The 22,368-nt window shown below is 43.0% G+C and overlaps 1 protein-coding gene across 2 annotated transcripts in view; it reads right to left on the bottom strand.

Moving 5' to 3' along the window:
- The window catches only part of IL1RAPL2 (interleukin 1 receptor accessory protein like 2), a 1,069,016-nt gene that overhangs the window by 533,551 nt on the left and 513,097 nt on the right, over window positions 1-22,368 (bottom strand). For both annotated transcript variants that reach the window (XM_077285203.1, XM_077285204.1), the window contains one exon: window positions 10,979-11,165. In XM_077285203.1, coding sequence (XP_077141318.1) covers window positions 10,979-11,165 — 187 coding nt within the window. The remainder of the gene's footprint in view (window positions 1-10,978; window positions 11,166-22,368) is intronic.

Genomic DNA, 22,368 nt, shown 5'->3' with positions numbered 1-22,368 from the left:
AATTTTCCAGGAGCAGTTTTACAGTAGAGTACTCCCGTGGAGTTTTTATTGCATGGATTTTAAGCAGATTCCGGGCCTAAATTCACATAAATAATAGCATCATGTAATTTTTGAATAGCATTCTTACTAGTTTTAATAAAGAAAAATATCCTTAAGTGCACATGGTGCTATTTTTCTTTAACTATTTTTAGCATGAAATAAGAACCAACATTTCAATTCTTGGGTCATTTCTATCTGTCCAAAAGCTCCAAATTTTGTTTGTGAATAAATTAAGGATTCTTTCCATACATTTTTTTTTGTAAGACGGACAAATTTAATCCACCTTAATAATTGATGTGCTTGTGATAGGGATGTCAGTCAGAAGTGGTTTCTGAAGAGTTTTTGACACAATTATGCAATCTTTTTACTTGTCAATGTCCACAAGGAATCCACATGACAGAAAAGACATGTTACTTCTTTTTCTATTTTAGCAAGGCTCATTGAAAAAATAAGGTACAAAAAAAAATCTTACTGTATGAACTGAAAGGTGGATTTACAATTGATAAATATAAAGAAAACTCAAAGCGTATTTAACCCTTTCACGACATGCGCCGTACATGTACTGCGCATGCCGTGAATCCCCCTTTGATGTGGGCTCCGGCGCTGAGCCCGCATCAAAGTCGCGACATGTCAGCTGCTTTGTACAGCTGACATGTGCGCGCAATAGTGGCAGGTGAAATTGCTATTCACCCGCCGCTATTAACCTGTTAAATGCCGCTGTCAAACGCAGACAGCGGCATTTAACTGCCGCATCTGGCCGGGGGGCCGGAAATGACGTCATCGCCGACCCCTGTCACATGATCGGGGGTCGGCGATGTGTCAGAACAGTAACCATAGAGGTCCTTGAGACCTCTATGGTTACTGATGTCGGCCTGCTGTGAGCGCCCCCCTGTGGTCGGCGCTCATAGCAAGCCTGCAATTCAGCTACATAGCAGCGATCTGATGATCGCTGCTATGTAGCTGAGCCGATCCAGTTGTGCCAGCTTCTAGCCTCCCATGGAGGCTATTGAAGCATGGCACAAGTAAAAAAAAATGTTTTTAAAAATATGAAAAAAATATAAAAAATATAAAAGTTTAAATCACCCCCCTTTCGCCCCATCCTAAATAAAGCAATTAAAAAAAATCAAACATACACATATTTGGTATCGCCGCGTTCAGAATCGCCTGATCTATCAATTAAAAAAAGCATTAACCTGATCGCTAAACAGCGTAGCGAGAAAAAAATCCGAAACGCCAGAATTACGTTTTTTTGGTCGCCGCGACATTGCATTAAAATGCAATAACGGGCGATCAAAAGAACGTATCTGCGCCAAAATTGTATCATTAAAAACATCAGCTCGGCATGCAAAAAATAAGCCCTCACCCGACCCCAGATCACGAAAAATGGAGACGCTATGGGTATCGGAAAATGGCACTTTTTTTTTTTTTTTAAAGCAAAGTTTTGAATTTTTTTTCACCACTTGGATAAAAAATAAACTAGACATGTTAGGTGTCTATGAACTCATAATGACCTAGAGAATCATAATGGCAGGTTAGTTTTAGCATTTAGTGAAGCTAGCAAAAAAGCCAAACAAAAAACAAGTGTGGGATTGCACTTTTTTTGCAATTTCACCGCACTTGGAATTTTTTTCCCGTTTTCTAGTAAAAGACATGGTAAAACCAATTGTGTCGTTCAAAAGTACAACTCGTCACGCAAAAAATAAGCCCTCATATGGCCATATTTACGGAAAAATAAAAAAGTTATGGCTCTGGGAAGGAGGGGAGTGAAAAACGAAAATGCAAAAACGAAAAAGGGCCGCGACTTGAAGGGGTTAAAGTGATTTTTAAGTGGATTTTGAAGCAAATATCAAAAGACAGTGAGAAAGTTAACATGGTGTGGGGCTCTAGCCATGGGCGAGGTACTCATCTTTTATACCCTGACACGTTACATGAAGGTGAGAGTCCTGGCTGGGTCTGTGAGGGCGCTACACCCTTGCAGGCCACATGAAGCCAGTGACTTTGGCTTATCAGGACCAGATGTTGTAAAGTTCAATAAGAGAGACCATCAATCAATAATAGGGAAATAAAATGCCAGGGGCATGTCAAGTAATTTTTTTAATATGTGTTTATTTTTAACGCAGGCTGCGGCTGATGAATACTCCCCATCAGCTGCCGCCTGCTCTCGCTGTTAACAATTTAATACAACTCTCAACATTGTCCCCTGCTAGTGCAGACTGCAGCACGAGCAGGGGACAGTGATGTAAGGCTACGTTCACATTTGCGTTGTGCGCCGCAGCGTCGGCGCCGCAGCGCACAACGCAAACAAAAACGCGGCAAAACGCACGCTAAAACGCTGCGTTTTGCGCCGCGTGCGTCGTTTTTGGCCGCAAGTTGGACGCAAAAAAAATGCAACTTGATGCGTTTCTTGCGTCCAACGCTTGCGGCCATGCGGCGCTAAACGCAGCACAACGCATGTCCATGCGCCCCCATGTTAAATATAGGGGCGCATGACGCATGCGGCGCCGCTGCGGCGCCCGACGCTGCGGCGCTGACCGCAAATGTGAACGTAGCCTAAGCTGTCTTTTTCAGCACCCGGCACCGGGAAACAAGGTGAACAGTACCGCTGATTCACAGGTACCGGTACGTGTAACACAGATGACACACGGATGTCATTCATATGTCATCAGTATGCACATGTGCGGGACATTTTGCGGCCCGCGCTGTTACCGGAAAATCTGAAAGAGCCCTTAGTGAACTCGGTCATTTACCGAATCAAATTTGAAACTGGTGAACATTTTAACAAATTCGCTCATCTCTACTTACAAGAACATACCCTAAAAAGCATAAAACAAACCTTCCACAAATGCAAAAACTGCATAATCCATATAAAAAACTGCACCTAAAAACAAGAGAAATAACATCAAAATGATCTCTATAACCTTAAGACGTCCAGGCTCTTGTTAATTTTTGAGAAGTTGGATTTCGGTTTGTGGCATTTTACAACTTTGTACAACTCAGAACTTGTTTCATACATGAGGTTGTATCTACATTACAAGGCCACAGATCCCCTTCCATGAATTGATTATTGCAGCACCAAGAAATGTTTGCTAAGTGAATACTAGAAGGGAAGTGGCCGCAAAACATCAGTATAAATAAGAGTTACACAAGTAGCAGGAGGTATAATTGGATGGAGACCTACAATTCTAAGCTGGTGCATTATCCTGTAGCTGACACTCTGCCAGATTCATGCACTTTTTGCTAAAGGACTGAATATCCATTCATTATCCACTGTGTGTGAGCTCAGAATGGTGGGGACAGGAAGACGAGCTCCCAGGTGACTCTTAATATTCTTTTACTCACACTTTAGCGGCTGAGTCACGCTTGCAAAATAGTGTTTTGAACGTTTTATTACAGTCAATCCATTATAAATGTTATCACTCACCCCCACTATCACACAATAGGAATTATATCCACTGGACATGGCTTGCAGTGAGTCAGCTTACTGTAGCTCCCATTTGCGAAAGCTTTCACTAGAGAGACATCATACTGTACATGTCTGCCAGATTTCCTCATTTGTTTCTTTGGCCTCTCTGGTGGTAGCACATAATGCTTAAATGCAAGAACGTCTCTGATAATTCATACAGAGACACAGAATTCTCTCTACAGCTGTGTCTAACAGCTTCTCTTACGTGGACAATCAATAACACAGCTGTGAATGGGTTTATAATGGAGTTCATCCACTGCATAAATGTTTTCATTCCTAATTTTACATATATGGGGAGCAGAGTCATGGCCAAAAGTTTTGAGATGGGTATAAATTTGGGTTTTCACATAGTTTGCTGCTTTTTTAAAGCATTTTTAGCTCTTTTCGTTAGATGTTTGTATGATTACTGAAGTACAATGATAGGTATTTTGTAAGTTTTTCTTAGATCTAGCTTAGACAAAGACTCAATATTTACAGTGTTGAACCATATTTCACCTCAGCACACTGAATATCAACTTCTGAGCCAAATCCTGACTGATGACAACCCATTCTGCTCTAATTAGTGCTTGGAGTTTTACACATTTTCTGTGTCTGGTTGTTCTATTGCTTTTAGGAACTTGACTATAGATACTCAATGGGACTGAGGTCTGGTGAGTTTCCAGGATATGGACCAAAATGTTAATGTTTTTTCACTGACCACCTAGTGATCACTTTTAGCTTGTGACATGGTCTCCATTATGCTGGAAAACATTGTTCATCACCAAATTGCTCCTAAATCGTTGGGAAAAGTTGCTCTTGGAGGATGTTTAGATGCCATACTTTATTCATGGCAATGTTCTAAGACCAAATTATTAGTCATAACTTTACAATTAAACCCATGTTAAATATCAAGGGAACAAAAAACTGAATAAACTGTATGCACTACAAGAGAAATGTCACGGGGATACAAGGAGGGCGAGAGCTAATAACCCGGGCCCCTGCAATTTCCCTCAGACTAGGGTAACCCTGTCTGACCCTCTACCTGAAGTTTACACTGAAGGTGTGCATGTTCAGGCCTCCACCCTCACCCTGATTCCTGATTCAGCCCTAGACTGAACACCACCGCCCACCACCCAGTGAATGCAATAGACCAATACCCACAATTATAACAAACAAGGATAAAGGAAAATATACACCACGCCGCAGTCAATCAGGAATACACTATAAAGGTGCAGGGCAAAATAAATACATATATAGGAAGGAGTAAATAAGACAAAGGAATATACACCACCAGCAACGATTCTCCAACAACCAGCTCTCCACTCCGGACCGAGATAACTACGGATAAGACAGAAGCTATAATCGGCGACGCCCAAAGATCAGGAGAACCATTTAAAGGAAATGGGCATGGCCCAGCTTCCGATCCGAGGATCAGATAAATTAACCCCGGAGCAGCCAGACGAAAACTAGCCGACGCCAATGAACAAACAGTGGTCAAACGCGGAATTACCGCTGTCTGTCAGACGACCTGGTCTGAACAGTGTCCGACATGACAAGAAAACTGCAGTATAAAGTGCCAAAAATAAAATACAATTTATTTAAACAAGATTAAAATGCATATATATTAAGGGTATCCAAGATAACTGCAATCCAATCAGGGAAGACCAGCATCCAGCGTGCTAGTATAATGCAATGTACTAAAAGCCTAGAGTAGCTAGTGCAAAGTGAATGGATATAACATTCCTTGCAAATTAGGCTGCTAGTGAGGCAGTTACAGATTGCACTTACATGGATGGAGGATCTGTATATGGCATCCCCGTCACCCCAACGCACGTTTCGCTTCTTCTCAGGGTGCTTTACTATTGGCATGATTGATAGTGATGTTCACCTTTTCTTCTCTGGACAATCATTCTTCCAGATATCCCAAACAGTCCGAATTAGAGAAAATATCTTTACCCCAGTCCTCTGCAGTAAAATCCCTGTACTTTCTGTATAATATCAGTCTATCCGTTAAGTTTTTCTCATAGAGAACTGGTTTCTTTACAGCTTTTTTCAACATCAGTCCAGCCTCGAAAAAATATTTACCCTTTGCGCGTGTAGGCACACTGGCATCTACCTGCTACCATTTCTGAGCAGGCTCTGCAGTGGTGTTGAAATGATCCCCTCTCTAAATCTTCTTTAGAAGATGATCCTGGCACATGCTGGGCTTTCTTGGGCACCCTAAAGCCTTCTTCACAGCAATTGAACCTCTCTTTGAACTTCTTGATTATCCGATAAATGGTTTATTTAGAGGCAATCTTCCAAGCAGCAATGACTTTCCTTGTAAAGCTCTTCTGGGGCAAAGCAGTGATGACTGTATATGTTTCCTTGGAGGTAACCATGGTTTACCGAAGAAACAACAATTATTTCAATCACCAGCCCACTTAAAAGCAGCCAGTCTGCTCTTATAATTTACATCAGCATGACAGTTCAATATCAGCTGCCTTGTCCTCATTATCCCTTTCTCCTGAGCTAATGAGAAAATCACTGACACAATGAAAGCTGATCATATTGTGGCAGGTCTGAAATTCAGTGAACATAGTGTGATTTTTTGACTACGTTAATTTTCTTGCCAAGAAAATACTTTGCAATTTGTTGCAATTCATCTGAAACCTAAAGCAAACATAACTATAAAATATTAGGTTGGGTTAACACATTGCAGTCCGGGTGCTTCATTTTTTTTCTTTTTTTAAAAAAAAAGGCGAAGCAACAGGAATGTTTGCTGTAATTTTTGAAAACTTTTTTTGCAAATGAGATTTCAGAAAACTGACAAGAAAAATGCATGACAAGGTGAACCATGTAGTAAATTTAATATTATGTCAATAAAGAAAAAAGCAGCATTTCCATTATGAAAAAATAAAACATTCTGCAAATATAAGTTCTTGAGTTGTACTTGGAAAATCTTTTAAAACTGTGCTCTGCCATTACCAAGATAGATCTGTATCTTCGAAAACTGAGCACCAACTATTATGACTGTCTCTAAGAACTATGTACACACTGTCTTCAACAGTGGTTGGATGGTTTTCATCGCGGTCCCTGAAAAAAGGGATTCAGACATACCTCTGATGGAGCCACTCATTACAATGAACTAAGAGTTTGTAGCGATTTCCATCTTTTCGGAGATATACAAGAACCCACAATTGACTAGTTCATTTCATTGAATGTAACAGATGTGTCAGGGGCACATCTGAATCCAATTTTCAGGGAATGAAATGGGAACTCTTGACTGAGGACATCAAACCACGGCATTGTGAACCTAGCCTAACAAACAAATGGTATGGCAATGTTTGCTTATACACTCCCTGACAGAAGTTATGTCGCTTATCCATGCTATGGATATATAAAAGCTTACAACCTGACGTTAAATTCATCCATTGGTTTTATAAATTATTCTTTTGAAAGCTCCGAAATGTGGTTTAGGTTATGAAAATAAATTGGCATCAATGCAGAAATATTGATCAGTTAATGGACACAGAATGGTCAGATTTTGGCAAGACAAAAGTTTTGTCGCCCACAGAAAGTAATATGATATTCAAACAAATATTTAACTTAAAATACAAATATATGTTGCATAACATTGGTGAATGAAGTTGTGGTGCTATTAGAGTCATATTTAATATTTTGTGTAACTTCTAGCTTGAAGGACTGCATCCATGCGGTTCAACAATGATTCATACAATTTACTAATGAAGTCATCAGGAATAGCAAAGAATGCAGTCTTGCCTCCCAGAGTTCATCTAGATTCTTTGTTTTGTCTTCCAAACTTCCTCTTTCATCCTACCCCAAACATGCCCAATGATGTTCATGTCTGGTGACAGGGCTGGCCAGTCCTTGAGCACATTGATCTTTTTGCCTGGAGGAACTTAGTTGTAGAGATGGATGTTAGGTGTCAAGTTCCCGCCGCTGCACAGGGGGAATCTCGAACCATATGTGCTGCAGTCTCCCATTCTCCTCCAGCCGCAGTGGAGCCTGCTTGGCAGAGACGTTGGTCCCAGCGTCTGGCTCAGGCTGATACTGGACGACCGGTTACTACTGCCCTTCCAGCCTCTGTCATTGCAGCCAGTAATGTTCAGCAGCGAGCAGGTCTTTCTGGGACTAATTCCGCTTTTCCCTTACTGAGCATGCCCACAGGACAACCTCCCATTGGAGGTCGGGGGTCACATGCTCAGGTCCTGTAGCAGCTCCTATTGAACCACCAGGAAGGTCCTTGTCTGCTACAGCTATAAAAGGTTTGCATGGTCGCACGGCTATGTGCTAGTATCAACCTATGTTTTGAGCCTTGCTACTGTGTGGTCATGTTTGCATGTGGTCAGGGTTGGCTGAAATAAGCCCCTAGAATACCGGCACCTCCGTGAGGAGTTGTTTGTGTGCTATGCTGACTGCATGACCACAGTTTTGCTCTGTTTGGTAGCTGTTAACCTCTGTGAGGTTAACAGGGCACAGCATTTCCCTATCCTAGTGATTCTGTGAAGTAACAGAGTTCGCTAATACTGCCATATAGCGCCGCTAATTGCTAGCAGCAGGTTCCTCTCCTGCACAGTGGACCCTGGGTTGCAAACGCACCTATTATAACATATATTTATACTCGGTGTGTTCCGCCAACCCTAACAATGGATGTATGAGATGGAGCACCATCCTGCTGCAGAATTTGACCCCTTTTATGATTTGGAATATAAGAGGTAGCTAATACTTCTTGATATTTTAGGCTATTGATATTGCATTCCACCTTGCAAATGTTTCGCACACCCCCATACTGAATGTAACCCCAGACCATGATCTTTCCACCACCACATTTAACAGTTTTCTGGGTGTATTTTGAATCCATACGGGCTCCAGTAGGTCTCCTGCAGTATTTGCTATAAACATGAGGAAGAATGACCTCGGGGAGATCAAAACATCCAACACCGCGGAGACACCATCACGAGTTTCTCAACGCAGTGATCCAGAACACTGCCCCCATCCCTTAAGGGAAATATGCAAATGCATGTAGAAAAGCCACGGAGACACCATCATGTGTTTCTCAACGCAAGCAATGAATAGCCAGGTCTTTCACAGGGAAGGAACAACCATGGGAAGGGCAGCATCCAATAAAGGAAAACCACCTATGCCAAAAAATGGTATCCATCCACAGACAGCTGTTTCGGGGTATTTGCCCCTCATCAGTGTGGAATAGGAAACTGGCTATTCATTGCTTACATTGAGAAACACGTGATGGTGTCTCCGTGGCTTTCTACATGCTCCTGCAGTATTTGCGGCGGCATCCGTTTAGCAGGCTGTGGGACTTTGCAAATGCCACATGGTTTTTTTATTTGCCTATTGTTTAGTGCTGGCTTCTGGGCACTGATTCGACCATGGAGGCCATTTCAAGACAGAATCCTACAAACTGTTCTAGTTGACACAGGTGATTGAGGTGACCAGGCCTGTTGGAGCTCTGCTGCAGTGGAAGAAGGGCTTGCTTTGGATTTTCTAACCAACAAACGTTCCTCCTGAGCAGTTGTCTTGCGGGGTCTGCCGGTCCTGGGCTTGTCAAACACATCTCCAGTCTCTTCAAATCTTTTTTTTAATTCTTTGTACTTGACGCTGAGACACATTAAAGGTGCCAGCCACCTCTGCAGTGGATCTGGTCGCCAGCCTCTTGATAATCCAGGCTTTGGTCGCAGGGTGGATTTTTGGCATGTTGTCAGAGCGCAAGTTGCAGTTCAAGTGGTCTGGGGTGCTGGGTTTCTTTTTATACACACACACACACACTAATTAAGCGATCATTTACTGAGCACAGGAAAGGATGTAAACTAGGATTGGGTGCATTATATGACCAGACGACAAAACTTTTGCCTTGCCAAAATCTGACCATTCTGTGTCCATTAACTGATCAATATTTCTGCATTGATGCCAATTTATTTTCTTAACCTAAACCACATTTCAGAGGGTTTAATATTTCAAAAGAATAATTCATACAACCGATGGATGAATTTAACATCAGGTTATAAGCTTTTATTTAAATAACATGGATAAGCGACATAACTTCTGTCAGGGAGTGTATGACTGATCTGCTCTTCATCATAATAGCTACTTCAACAACATTGCTGCATGATAGATTGCCTGAACAACAGTCTGGTACAAAAAAAAATAATGAAAAGAACTGATTTGGAGATATTTAAATTAATTATAGACAGGAAATTTCCTCAAAAGAAAAATCCAAATGGAAAACTTTAGTGGCAAAAAACGCTGCAGATTTAATTGCCAAAAAGCTGCTTATTTCCTTCCCCTTTCATCCCTTTTACCCTTTCTATATAAAGCAGTGTTTGTATAAGAATTTGTAGAATCTCACCCAAAATGCTGCTGATGTAATAAACAGCTTGTTGCTATATAATATTTCCATAAATCCCATTCCACTTTTTAAAAACCACTTGATGACACTTCATTGAGACAGATATTACTATCCAAACCATCAGTGGCATAGATTAGATTATTGCAAAGCCTCACCTTATAAGCTATATGTCATGGGTTTACCATGACAGAAGACCGCAATGTCTGATCTCTCCTACTTCTGCACAAATTAAAAACACTTCACCTTCATATTAAACGGTGCAGGTCTCTTTTAGCAGTGTAGGGGTTAATCTGCTTATTAGAGAGCTCCTGGAAGCTTTCCTGCATTAGGGCTCAGCTGTGCACTGTTAGCCAATCCCATCTCCTATATAACCTGGGCCCTGGCTAGCACTCATTGTCAGAAGATAGCTTATGCTGCATGACTGGAGGTTGTAGGTGGTTGTAATTTGAGAAGGCATTTGGTGGATTTGTCTGAGACTGTTGGTAGGTTTTGAGTGTGATAATTCCCTTTTATTCTCCTACTTTGGTTTAACCCCATCCTCCACTCCCCGTGCACTCCTCTGTTATATGCATATGTTTGGTATTTTTTGTTACTACTTTGTTAGGTTGGTGTAGTACGGTACACTACTACTCCCCTCTTCCCTGGATGGGGCAAGGGTGCAGACCGAGGGCGGATTAAGGAGCGAAGGCAAGGTACGTGGCCCCGGCGTCTTCACCATCAGAAGTAATCCGGGTCACAGAGCGAGCTAAGACGCCCCGAGCGTTAGGGGCAGGGAAAAGGCTCCTGGTCCCGTGACACCAGACAACAGAGTCATGACACTATATGTAATCAGACATTTATTGTACTATGTTGCAGTGTGCCAGTGAGTTACAAGGGGTATTCTCATTGTCTCATTCTATAAGCCAGAGGGAAGAGTCCACATCAAACATCTCATTCTAGCTGACTCAGGCTGATGATTTTTTACATGACCAGCCATTCATTTGAATAGCTGCCATGTATTATTACATTTATTATAAATTTAAATTTTTCCTTCTGCAGTTTTGGAAGTTTGCTGGGAGGTTTCTGTATTTCTTGACATTATCTCCCTGTGACAAGGTAATCTAGTAATGAAATACAGCTTTTTTATATACCTTATACCATGCGACTTCAGTGCTTTGATTCGGGATCCTGTAGTCATCAATATCGGGACATGAAATCACTTTTGTTTTGGTGACTTCAGCTTTTTCTATATATCGTATTCTGCTGTTGTAACAAAGTCCGGCCTCATGTTCCGCCACCGTCAACGACATGGATACCTTCATACAATATGTGGAGTTTCTGTAAGGGGTGAAAAAAGACAATTCTATAATGAAATATATTGTAAGTTACACTTTTCATTAGAAAAATGAAAAACATATCATAAGTGATTATTAATTGAGATTGTACTCGTAGAAGAAGGACTAACTTTACTTTACTGCATAATCATACATTTTACAAGTTTTAGACTTGTATTCCCAAGTTGTGTTTTAACTGTTTTTTATAAAGGGAATCTATCATCTAAAAATCACCAATGGTTTAAATCAAGTTTTTGTGTTGAAGGATTTTTTTTATTGCTGGCAAATGTTTTTTTTCCATATTGCAATTTGTATTAAAAAATTTAAAAGAAATGAAATCTTGCAATTTTCACAATGTCCACTGATGATTTTTTTAGACTGTAATTTACTGTTGTTTCAGGAAGCAACACATGGACATTAGCCACAATGGTCAGACTCTGACCCTATCTTTTGCATTTAAAGAGATCCTATATTTGGGGCTTTATACCTCAAACTAATGGCATGCATGTAAAGATGTTTTCATGGTGATTAAATACATACCTTTCTTTTAGAAATCTGTTTTGCTGTGTTAGAGAAATCTATTGTTCATATTGTATGCTAATGAGTTGCAAGTGCAGTGGGATGGACACTGCACTTGCAGCTTTACTGCCTTTCTGACTCCCCACTAGCTGCCTGCCTCCTGTGTCTCTGAAACATGAGTGACCTGTCAATATGTGACTTGTCAGTGAAACAGGAGGCAAGCAGTGGGTGGGGAGCAGGGAGTCGGGCAGATGGGCTGTAAATGCATGCTCACTGCACTTATGAGCAAATTATTTCAACAATGGATTTCTCTAAATCTACTGAAAACACTGTTGGAAAGGGCAGGAAGTATGAGTCTAAAAAACAGCTGTGACCATTTTGAAAATTGAAATTTTACTAATTTTGCTTTTTAATAAAGATCATTCATGATATGAATAAAAAATTGTCAAAATTATTTTAAAAATGCATGTAGCACCTGATTAAAACAAAAGGTCATTTTTTGATGATACCTTCCTTTTCAGGTTTGTGCACACAACCATATAAAAAATCGTTCAGGGTTCATACAGACAAGTGTGAAGAATTTTTTATCTCGTGTCATCCGTGTACAATCTGCTTCTCCACACCAGCGGCTATTAATCATTCACAGTTTCCTATGTTACAGAATTTCAATGTATCAGTAAAAATTGGAGGCCGTAGGGTGGCAGCCGACTTTTTTCTTGCACCCATAAACTTGAATAGATGGAGGAAAATCATGCATGCTGTGTTTTCTTTCACATGCAGATTCAGTCAGTAAAAAAAAATTGTTCATCTGCACTGCCCCATTGAATAATATTGGTTCGGATGCAATCCAATTTTTTGACGGATAGCACTCGGACTGAAAATATGACTGTGTGCATGAAAATGAATTAACTTCCGAGGAGGATTTTTCTATGATATGTAACTTTGCTGAAATGCTGAGACCTGTTTCTGTGAGGGACGAGCGAGACTCCATTTTGGGCTTCAGGCCCGATAGATTAACTAGAGATCTCCCTTCTCACTCCTGAAGTGGCCCCCACCCTTGGGATAAGTACACAATTCCCAAAAGAACAGAACTTTACCATTTGGCCAGAGAATTAGAGGCCAGGTGTTAATGAAGGCAAGGAGTAGCAGAGCTGGGATCCCCTGCTGTCTTTTGTGCAAGGCAGCCCACATCAAGGGAAAGCTCTAGACAATTGGGCACTGACACTTAGAGATGAATTATGAGAGTATCATGCATCTCAGGGTTAAGTCCAATACACCACGAGAACCCTGGGAGCCCTCCGCACACACCCCTGCATCTCATATTTCTCTAGCTGTCCTGGATACCAAGCTATCAAGACTGGCTCTCCAGAACCACTTAGCTGACCCAAGTTTGGGCTCTCCATATCGGTCCAGTCCCAATTAACCAGTTGAGACATCAGTCATCCCGTTTGGACTAGCCCCTGGGAAGTTATGACCCATCCTAGATATTGGGAATTATTTCAACTAGGTGGTCAATGGAGGAGAATTCAGTCGAATCCAGAGGGGCGGTGGCAAATATTGGAGGGGGCAAACTAGGGGATAAAAGCTAGCTACACAGCTTTAGCCTTTATCATTGTTCTGCCATGGAAGTCACGTCACGTCACGTCGCGTGTGGGGACGGACCAGAAGCTAAAAAGGTACCTGTGGAAACGAGAGCTTCACTCCATCCACACATGGTAAGAAATGGTAACATGACACATACAGCTAACTGCTATCCTCAACCTGTACCCTACTTTTATCTGTACTTCTGGCTGTAAGATTTGTATATTACTCTGTATATACACTCACCGGCCACTTTATTAGGTACACCTGTCCAACTTCTTGTTAACACTTAATTTCTAATCAGCCAATCACATGGCGGCAACTCAGTGCATTTAGGCATGTAGACATGGTCAAGACAATCTCCTGCAGTTCAAACCGAGCATCAGTATGGGGAAGAAAGGTGATTTGAGTGCCTTTGAACGTGGCATGGTTGTTGGTGCCAGAAGGGCTGGTCTGAGTATTTCAGAAACTGCTGATCTACTGGGATTTTCACGCACAACCATCTCTAGGGTTTACAGAGAATGGTCCGAAAAATAAAAAAAATCCAGTGAGCGGCAGTTCTGTGGGCGGAAATGCCTTGTTGATGCCAGAGGTCAGAGGAGAATGGGCAGACTGGTTCGAGCTGATAGAAAGGCAACAGTGACTCAAATCGCCACCCGTTACAACCAAGGTAGGCCTAAGAGCATCTCTGAACGCACAGTGCGTCGAACTTTGAGGCAGATGGGCTACAGCAGCAGAAGACCACACCGGGTACCACTCCTTTCAGCTAAGAACAGGAAACTGAGGCTACAATTTGTACAAGCTCATCGAAATTGGACAGTAGAAGATTGGAAAAACGTTGCTTGGTCTGATGAGTCTCGATTTCTGCTGCGACATTCGGATGGTAGGGTCAGAATTTGGCGTAAACAACATGAAAGCATGGATCCATCCTGCCTTGTATGGAGCATCTTTGGGATGTGCAGCCGACAAATCTGCGGCAACTGTGTGATGCCATCATGTCAATATGGACCAAAATCTCTGAGGAATGCTTCCAGCACCTTGTTGAATCTATGCCACGAAGAATTGAGGCAGTTCTGAAGGCAAAAGGGGGTCCAACCCGTTACTAGCATGGTGTACCTAATAAAGTGGCCGGTGAGTGTATTTGTAGTATCTAGTGCGCCTTTCAGCAATTAAAATATCAATTAATCTTGGGCTGCTCTTTTATCTCGAAACCCGATTTCCCATATCCATGAGTCTGGCTAGTACTTGTGTGCTACCTGGGTTTGGTTTCTGACCTGATATGAGCTTGTTAATGGACTGGGCTTATATTTAATGAGGAACTGGTGGCAGCATACCATTCTGGTGTTATTGAGGGATCCTGGCAGTGACGGATAGGAGGTTTATATATATATATATATACCGCCCTCACTGCAGAGTACCCCGATAGCCAGTATGTGACAGCTTCCATGAATGGCCCAATTAAGTAGACCCTTCAATCCTTATGTATATTATACCTTTCGGTGCTTTCAGACAGGTGTCATCAGAGAAAAACAGTTTGGTACAAAATCCAAAAGTTTCAAAAGTCATGAATTATTAAAATCAATGGGTTTCCTTCTGTAGCTATGGATATATAAGGGGATCTGAATATAGAGACACAAGCTCCCCTTTTTCAGCAGTGTAGTGGGGATCCCACTTTCTAGACTCCTACCAAGACTTAGAAAACGCGTGTGATTTCAGTCTAAAAGTGAATGTTGCAGAGTCTACACATTAAACAAGTGACAATTAACATTATACTGTGTAAGAATAAACATTTGCAATGCACATAGTGAAATTCATTGAAAACCTGAAGGAAAAAACCCACATGTAAACAAGCCATACTACACTTTTCAGAAAATATCCAACATGACTGTTATTACTAGTGTTGAGCATTCCAATACCGCAAGTATCGGGTATCGGCCGATACTTGCGGTATTGGAATTCCGATACCGGGATTCCGATACTTGCCGCGTATCGGATACCGGAATCGGAAGTTCCCAGATTCAAAATGCACAAATTCATCCAATGAGAATGATTCCAAGTGTGGGCACATCCTGTTCAGCATGGAGGGCATGAAACTACTGGCATGGCTGTGATTGGCTGCTGAAATGATGTCATGATGCAGTTTAAAAGTCGCTGGCGCCATTTTGCGATCACTCTGCTGTGAATTCAGTTAGTGACAGGACGCTGTTTGCTGACTGAGGGCCAGTTTAGAGATAGCGATTTGCTTCTTTGTGCTTTCCAAAGGCTAATTTATCAACCGCTGTGTTCACCTACTATTCACCTTGCTTTTGCCTTGTAGCGCTGTTTTCACAGCGATCTGCAAGGTCTGTGTGTGTGTGTGTGTGAGTGCAGCCCACTCTCTAGTCTGAGTGCAGCCACATAGGCCATCCATAGCTGGTTGCATTCAGTTCAGGGAGGGTGGTTCATTGCCTCATACTGTTCTTTTTTTTTTTCTTTTCCAAGTAGTGTAGTCTGCTGCTAATTTTTTCAAAAAAATTCTATTAGTGTCTTTCCACCCGTCTCCAGCTAATTTGTGGAAAAACACTACATAGGATAACGTAGAGGAGGGTTTTTGGGCCTTGCAGCGCCGTTTACGGCTGTCTGCACGGTCTCCGTGTGACTGCAGCTCGCCCTGTAGTCTGTGAGCAGCCATAGCCTGGTTGTCTCCAGCTCAGGGTTCTTCACTGTGTCATACCGCAAAATCAATTTTCATTTTGTTTTAAGTAGTGCAGGCTGCTGCACATTTTTTCAAAAAATTCCTATTAGTGTCTTTCCACCCGTCTCCAGCTAATTTGTGGAAAAACACTACATAGGATAACGTAGAGGAGGGTTTTTGGGCCTTGCAGCGCCGTTTACGGCTGTCTGCACGGTCTCCGTGTGACTGCAGCTCGCCCTGTAGTCTGTGAGCAGCCATAGCCTGGTTGTCTCCAGCTCAGGGTTCTTCACTGCGTCATACCGCAAAATCAATTTTCATTTTGTTTTAAGTAGTGCAGGCTGCTGCACATTTTTTCAAAAAATTCCTATTAGTGTCTTTCCACCCGTCTCCAGCTAACTTGTGGAAAAACACTACATAGGATAACGTAGAGGAGGGTTTTTGGGCCTTGCAGCGCCGTTTACGTCTGTCTGCACGGTCTCCGTGTGACTGCAGCTCTATCTGTTGTCAGTTCAGCCCCAAAAAAATAAATAAATAATAAAGTTCACCAAACTGTCATGTTCCCAATGGCAGGGAATTAAACACATAACACGGGCAAAAACAGGACGAGCTCTAGGGTGATGGAACCTGAGCTGACCGCGATCCTGAACCTCAACACTCAACTAACAGCAGCCGGGGAACGTTCCTGGGGGGACTCTAGACGTCTCGCGCCAGCCGGAGATCTAGCTACCCCTATCAGAAGAATCACAGACCTATCTTGCCTCCAGAGAAATATTCCCACAGAAATAGCAGCCCCCCACATATAATGACGGTGAAATGAGAGGAAGGCACAAACGTAGTTATGAAAACAGATTCAGCAAAATGAGGCCCGCTTAAGCTAGATAGCAGAGGATACAAAAGGTGAACTGCACGGTCAGCTTAAAACCCTTCAAAATACCATCCTGAAATTACTTGAACTCATGTGCCAACTCATGGTACATGAGTGGTAATTTCAGCCCACTAGAGCAACCAGCAGCAGAGAATTACATATCTGCAAGCTGGACTAAAAACATGAAAGCAAACATGAAACAGGGAAATCCAGACTTAGCTTGTCTTGAAGGCCTAGGAGCAGGTAGCAAAGGTAACAGAGACACACTGATACATTGATAGCCGGCAAGGGAATGACAGGAAAGCCAGGTTAAATAGGAAACACCCAGCCTCTGATGGACAGGTGGAAACCAGAGACCGCAACCCACCAAAGTCACCCAGTACCAGTTGTAACCACCAGAGGGAGCCCAAAAACAAAATCCACAACAGTACCCCCCCCTTGAGGAGGGGTCACCGAACCCTCACGAGAACCCCCAGGGCGATCAGGATGAGCTCTATGGAAGGCGCGGACCAAATCAGTCGCATGAGCATCAGAGGCGACCACCCAGGAATTATCCTCCTGACCATAACCCTTCCACTTAACCAAATACTGGAGTTTACGTCTGGAAACACGAGAATCCAAGATCTTCTCAACAACATACTCCAATTCTCCCTCCACCAGCACCGGAGCAGGAGGCTCAACCGAAGGAACAACGGGCACCTCATACCTCCGCAATAACGACCGATGGAACACATTATGAATAGCAAACGATGCTGGGAGATCCAAACGAAAAGATACAGGGTTAAGAATCTCCAAGATCTTATAAGGACCGATGAACCAAGGCTTGAACTTAGGAGAAGAGACCTTCATAGGGACAAAACGAGAAGACAACCACACCAAGTCCCCAACAAGAAGTCGGGGACCCACGCGGCGACGGCGATTAGCAAACTGCTGAGTCTTCTCCTGAGACAACTTCAAATTGTCCACCACCTGATTCCAAATCTGATGTAGCCTGTCCACCACCACGTCCACTCCAGGACAATCCGAAGGCTCCACCTGACCAGAGGAAAAACGAGGATGAAACCCCGAATTACAAAAGAAAGGAGAAACCAAAGTAGCAGAACTAGCCCGATTATTAAGGGCAAATTCGGCCAGTGGCAAAAAGGCAACCCAGTCATCTTGATCAGCAGAAACAAAACACCTTAAATAAGTTTCCAAGGTCTGATTAGTTCGCTCCGTCTGGCCATTCGTCTGAGGATGGAATGCAGACGAGAAAGACAAATCAATGCCCATCTTAGCACAAAATGTCCGCCAAAATCTAGACACAAACTGGGATCCCCTGTCAGAAACGATATTCTCCGGAATCCCATGCAAACGAACCACGTTCTGAAAAAATAAAGGGACCAACTCAGAGGAGGAAGGCAACTTAGGCAAGGGTACCAAATGAACCATCTTAGAAAAGCGGTCACACACAACCCAGATAACGGACATTTTCTGTGAGACAGGGAGATCTGAAATAAAATCCATGGAAATGTGCATCCAAGGCCTCTTCGGGATAGGCAAGGATAACAACAACCCACTGGCCCGAGAACAGCAAGGCTTAGCCCGAGCACACACTTCACAAGACTGCACAAAGGTGCGCACATCCCTTGACAAGGAAGGCCACCAAAAAGACCTGGCCACCAAGTCTCTAGTACCAAATATTCCAGGATGACCAGCCAACACAGAAGAATGGACCTCGGAGATGACTCTACTGGTCCAATCATCCGGAACAAACAGTCTTTCTGGTGGACAACGATCAGGTTTATCCGCCTGAAACTCCTGCAATGCACGTCGCAAGTCTGGGGAGACGGCGGACAATATTACCCCATCCCTAAGGATACCAGTAGGCCCAGAGTCTCCAGGAGAGTCAGGCACAAAACTCCTGGAAAGAGCATCTGCCTTCACATTCTTCGAACCTGGCAGGTATGAAACCACAAAATTGAAACGAGAAAAAAACAACGACCAACGAGCCTGTCTAGGATTCAGACGCCTGGCAGACTCAAGGTAAATCAGATTTTTGTGATCAGTCAAGACCACCACACGATGTCTAGCACCCTCAAGCCAATGACGCCACTCCTCAAATGCCCACTTCATGGCCAAAAGCTCCCGATTACCCACATCATAATTGCGCTCGGCGGGCGAGAATTTTCTAGAAAAGAACACACATGGCTTCATCACCGAGCCATCGGAACTTCTCTGTGACAAAACCGCCCCCGCTCCAATCTCGGAAGCATCAACCTCAACCTGAAAAGGAAGTGAAACATCCGGTTGACATAACACAGGAGCAGAAGAAAACCGGCGCTTAAGTTCCTGAAAGGCCTCCACAGCCGTAGGAGACCAATTAGCAACATCAGCACCCTTTTTAGTCAAATCAGTCAAAGGTTTAACAACACTGGAAAAATTAGTAATGAACCGACGATAAAAATTAGCAAAACCCAAGAACTTCTGAAGACTCTTAACAGATGTAGGTTGTGTCCAGTCACAAATCGCCTGAACCTTGACGGGATCCATCTCAATAGTAGAAGGAGAAAAAATGTACCCCAAAAAAGAAATCTTCTGGACTCCGAAGAGACATTTTGAGCCCTTCACAAACAGAGAATTGGCCCGCAGGACTTGAAACACCTTCCTGACCTGTAGAACATGAGACTCCCAGTCATCAGAAAACACCAAAATATCATCCAAATACACAATCATAAACTTATCCAGATATTCACGGAAAATATTGTGCATAAAGGACTGAAAGACTGAAGGAGCATTAGAAAGTCCAAAAGGCATTACCAAATACTCAAAATGGCCCTCAGGCGTATTAAATGCGGTTTTCCACTCATCACCCTGCTTTATCCGCACAAGATTATACGCACCGCGAAGATCTATCTTAGTGAACCACCTAGCCCCCTTAATGCGAGCAAACAAATCAGTCAATAATGGCAATGGATACTGATATTTGACTGTAATCTTATTCAGAAGGCGATAATCTATACAAGGCCTCAGGGAACCATCTTTTTTTGCCACGAAAAAAAAACCTGCTCCCAGAGGGGACGAAGATGGACGAATATGTCCCTTTTCCAAGGACTCCTTAATATAATTCCGCATAGCAGTATGCTCTGGCACTGACAGATTAAATAAACGACCCTTAGGGAACTTACTGCCAGGAATTAATTCTATAGCACAGTCACAATCCCTATGAGGAGGGAGCGAATTGAGCTTAGGCTCCTCAAAAACATCCCGATAGTCAGACAAAAACGCAGGGACCTCAGAAGGAGTAGATGAAGCAATTGAAATCAGAGGTGCATAATCATGAACCCCCTGACATCCCCAGCTTAACACAGACATTGTTTTCCAATCCAGGACTGGATTATGAGTTTGTAACCATGGCAGACCAAGCACTAGTACATCATGTAAATTATACAGTACAAGGAAGCGAATCACCTCCTGATGAACGGGAGTCATGCGCATGGTCACTTGTGTCCAGTACTGCGGTTTATTCATAGCCAATGGTGTAGAGTCAATTCCCTTCAAAGGAATAGGAACTTCCAGAGGCTCCAGACTAAAACCGCAGCGTTTGGCAAATGACCAATCCATAAGACTCAGGGCAGCGCCCGAATCCACATAGGCATCGACGGAAATGGATGACAGTGAACAAATCAGAGTTACAGACAAAATGAACTTAGACTGCAGAGTACTAATGGCAAAAGATTTATCAACCTTTTTTGTGCGTTTAGAGCATGCTGATATAACATGAGCTGAATCACCACAATAAAAACACAATCCATTTTTCCGCCTATAATTTTGCCGTTCACTTCTGGACTGAATTCTATCACATTGCATAGTCTCAGGTGCCTGTTCAGAAGACACTGCCAACTGGTGCACAGGTTTGCGCTCCCGTAAACGCCGATCAATCTGAATGGCCATAGCCATAGACTCATTCAGACCTGTAGGCGCAGGGAACCCCACCATAATATCCTTAATGGCCTCAGAAAGACCATCTCTGAAGTTTGCAGCCAGGGCGCACTCATTCCACTGAGTAAGCACCGACCATTTCCGAAATTTTTGACAATATACTTCCGCTTCATCATGCCCCTGAGAGAGGGCTAATAAAGCCTTTTCAGCCTGAATCTCCAGGTTAGGTTCCTCATAGAGCAATCCCAGTGCCAGAAAAAACGCATCCACACTGAGCAATGCAGGATCCCCTGGTGCCAATGCAAATGCCCAATTCTGAGGGTCGCCCCACAGGAAAGATATTACAATCTTGACCTGCTGAGCAGGGTCTCCAGAGGAGCGAGATTTCAAAGAAAGAAACAATTTGCAATTGTTCCTGAAATTCAGGAAGGTAGATCTATCTCCAGAAAAAAACTCTGGAATAGGAATTCTAGGTTCAGACATAGGAGTGTGAACAACAAAATCCTGTATGTTTTGAACTTTTGCAGCAAGATTATTCAGGCTGGAAGCCAAACTCTGGACATCCATGTTAAACAGCTAAGGTCAGAGCCATTCAAGGGTTAAGAGGAGGTAAGAAGCAGCTAGACAGCAATTAAGGGCTAGGCAGCAAAACTCTGAGGGAAAAAAAAAAAATTCCCTTCAACACTTCTTTTTCTCCTGCTTCAGCCCAAACAATTAACACTTTGTGGGCCGGCTATACTGTCATGTTCCCAATGGCAGGGAATTAAACACATAACACGGGCAAAAACAGGACGAGCTCTAGGGTGATGGAACCTGAGCTGACCGCGATCCTGAACCTCAACACTCAACTAACAGCAGCCGGGGAACGTTCCTGGGGGGACTCTAGACGTCTCGCGCCAGCCGGAGATCTAGCTACCCCTATCAGAAGAATCACAGACCTATCTTGCCTCCAGAGAAATATTACCACAGAAATAGCAGCCCCCCACATATAATGACGGTGAAATGAGAGGAAGGCACAAACGTAGTTATGAAAACAGATTCAGCAAAATGAGGCCCGCTTAAGCTAGATAGCAGAGGATACAAAAGGTGAACTGCGCGGTCAGCTTAAAACCCTTCAAAATACCATCCTGAAATTACTTGAACTCATGTGCCAACTCATGGTACATGAGTGGTAATTTCAGCCCACTAGAGCAACCAGCAGCAGAGAATTACATATCTGCAAGCTGGACTAAAAACATGAAAGCAAACATGAAACAGGGAAATCCAGACTTAGCTTGTCTTGAAGGCCTAGGAGCAGGTAGCAAAGGTAACAGAGACACACTGATACATTGATAGCCGGCAAGGGAATGACAGGAAAGCCAGGTTAAATAGGAAACACCCAGCCTCTGATGGACAGGTGGAAACCAGAGACCGCAACCCACCAAAGTCACCCAGTACCAGTTGTAACCACCAGAGGGAGCCCAAAAACAGAATCCACAACACCAAACACACCAGTGACACCACTTTACATTTGTGTAGGCCACATTAGCTCATATTAAAGTCTAGTCCACACTTTAGAAAATTAGTGTTTCTTATACCTGTTAGGAGGAGTTGTTCAGGAATAAGCACACAAATCCGTTAGTACTTTTCTGCTTATCTTTATCAGTC

The sequence above is a fragment of the Ranitomeya variabilis genome, chromosome 2, assembly GCF_051348905.1.
Source record: "Ranitomeya variabilis isolate aRanVar5 chromosome 2, aRanVar5.hap1, whole genome shotgun sequence".
NCBI classification, from domain to species: domain Eukaryota; kingdom Metazoa; phylum Chordata; class Amphibia; order Anura; family Dendrobatidae; genus Ranitomeya; species Ranitomeya variabilis.
This window is presented reverse-complemented; position numbering and strand designations above follow the sequence as displayed.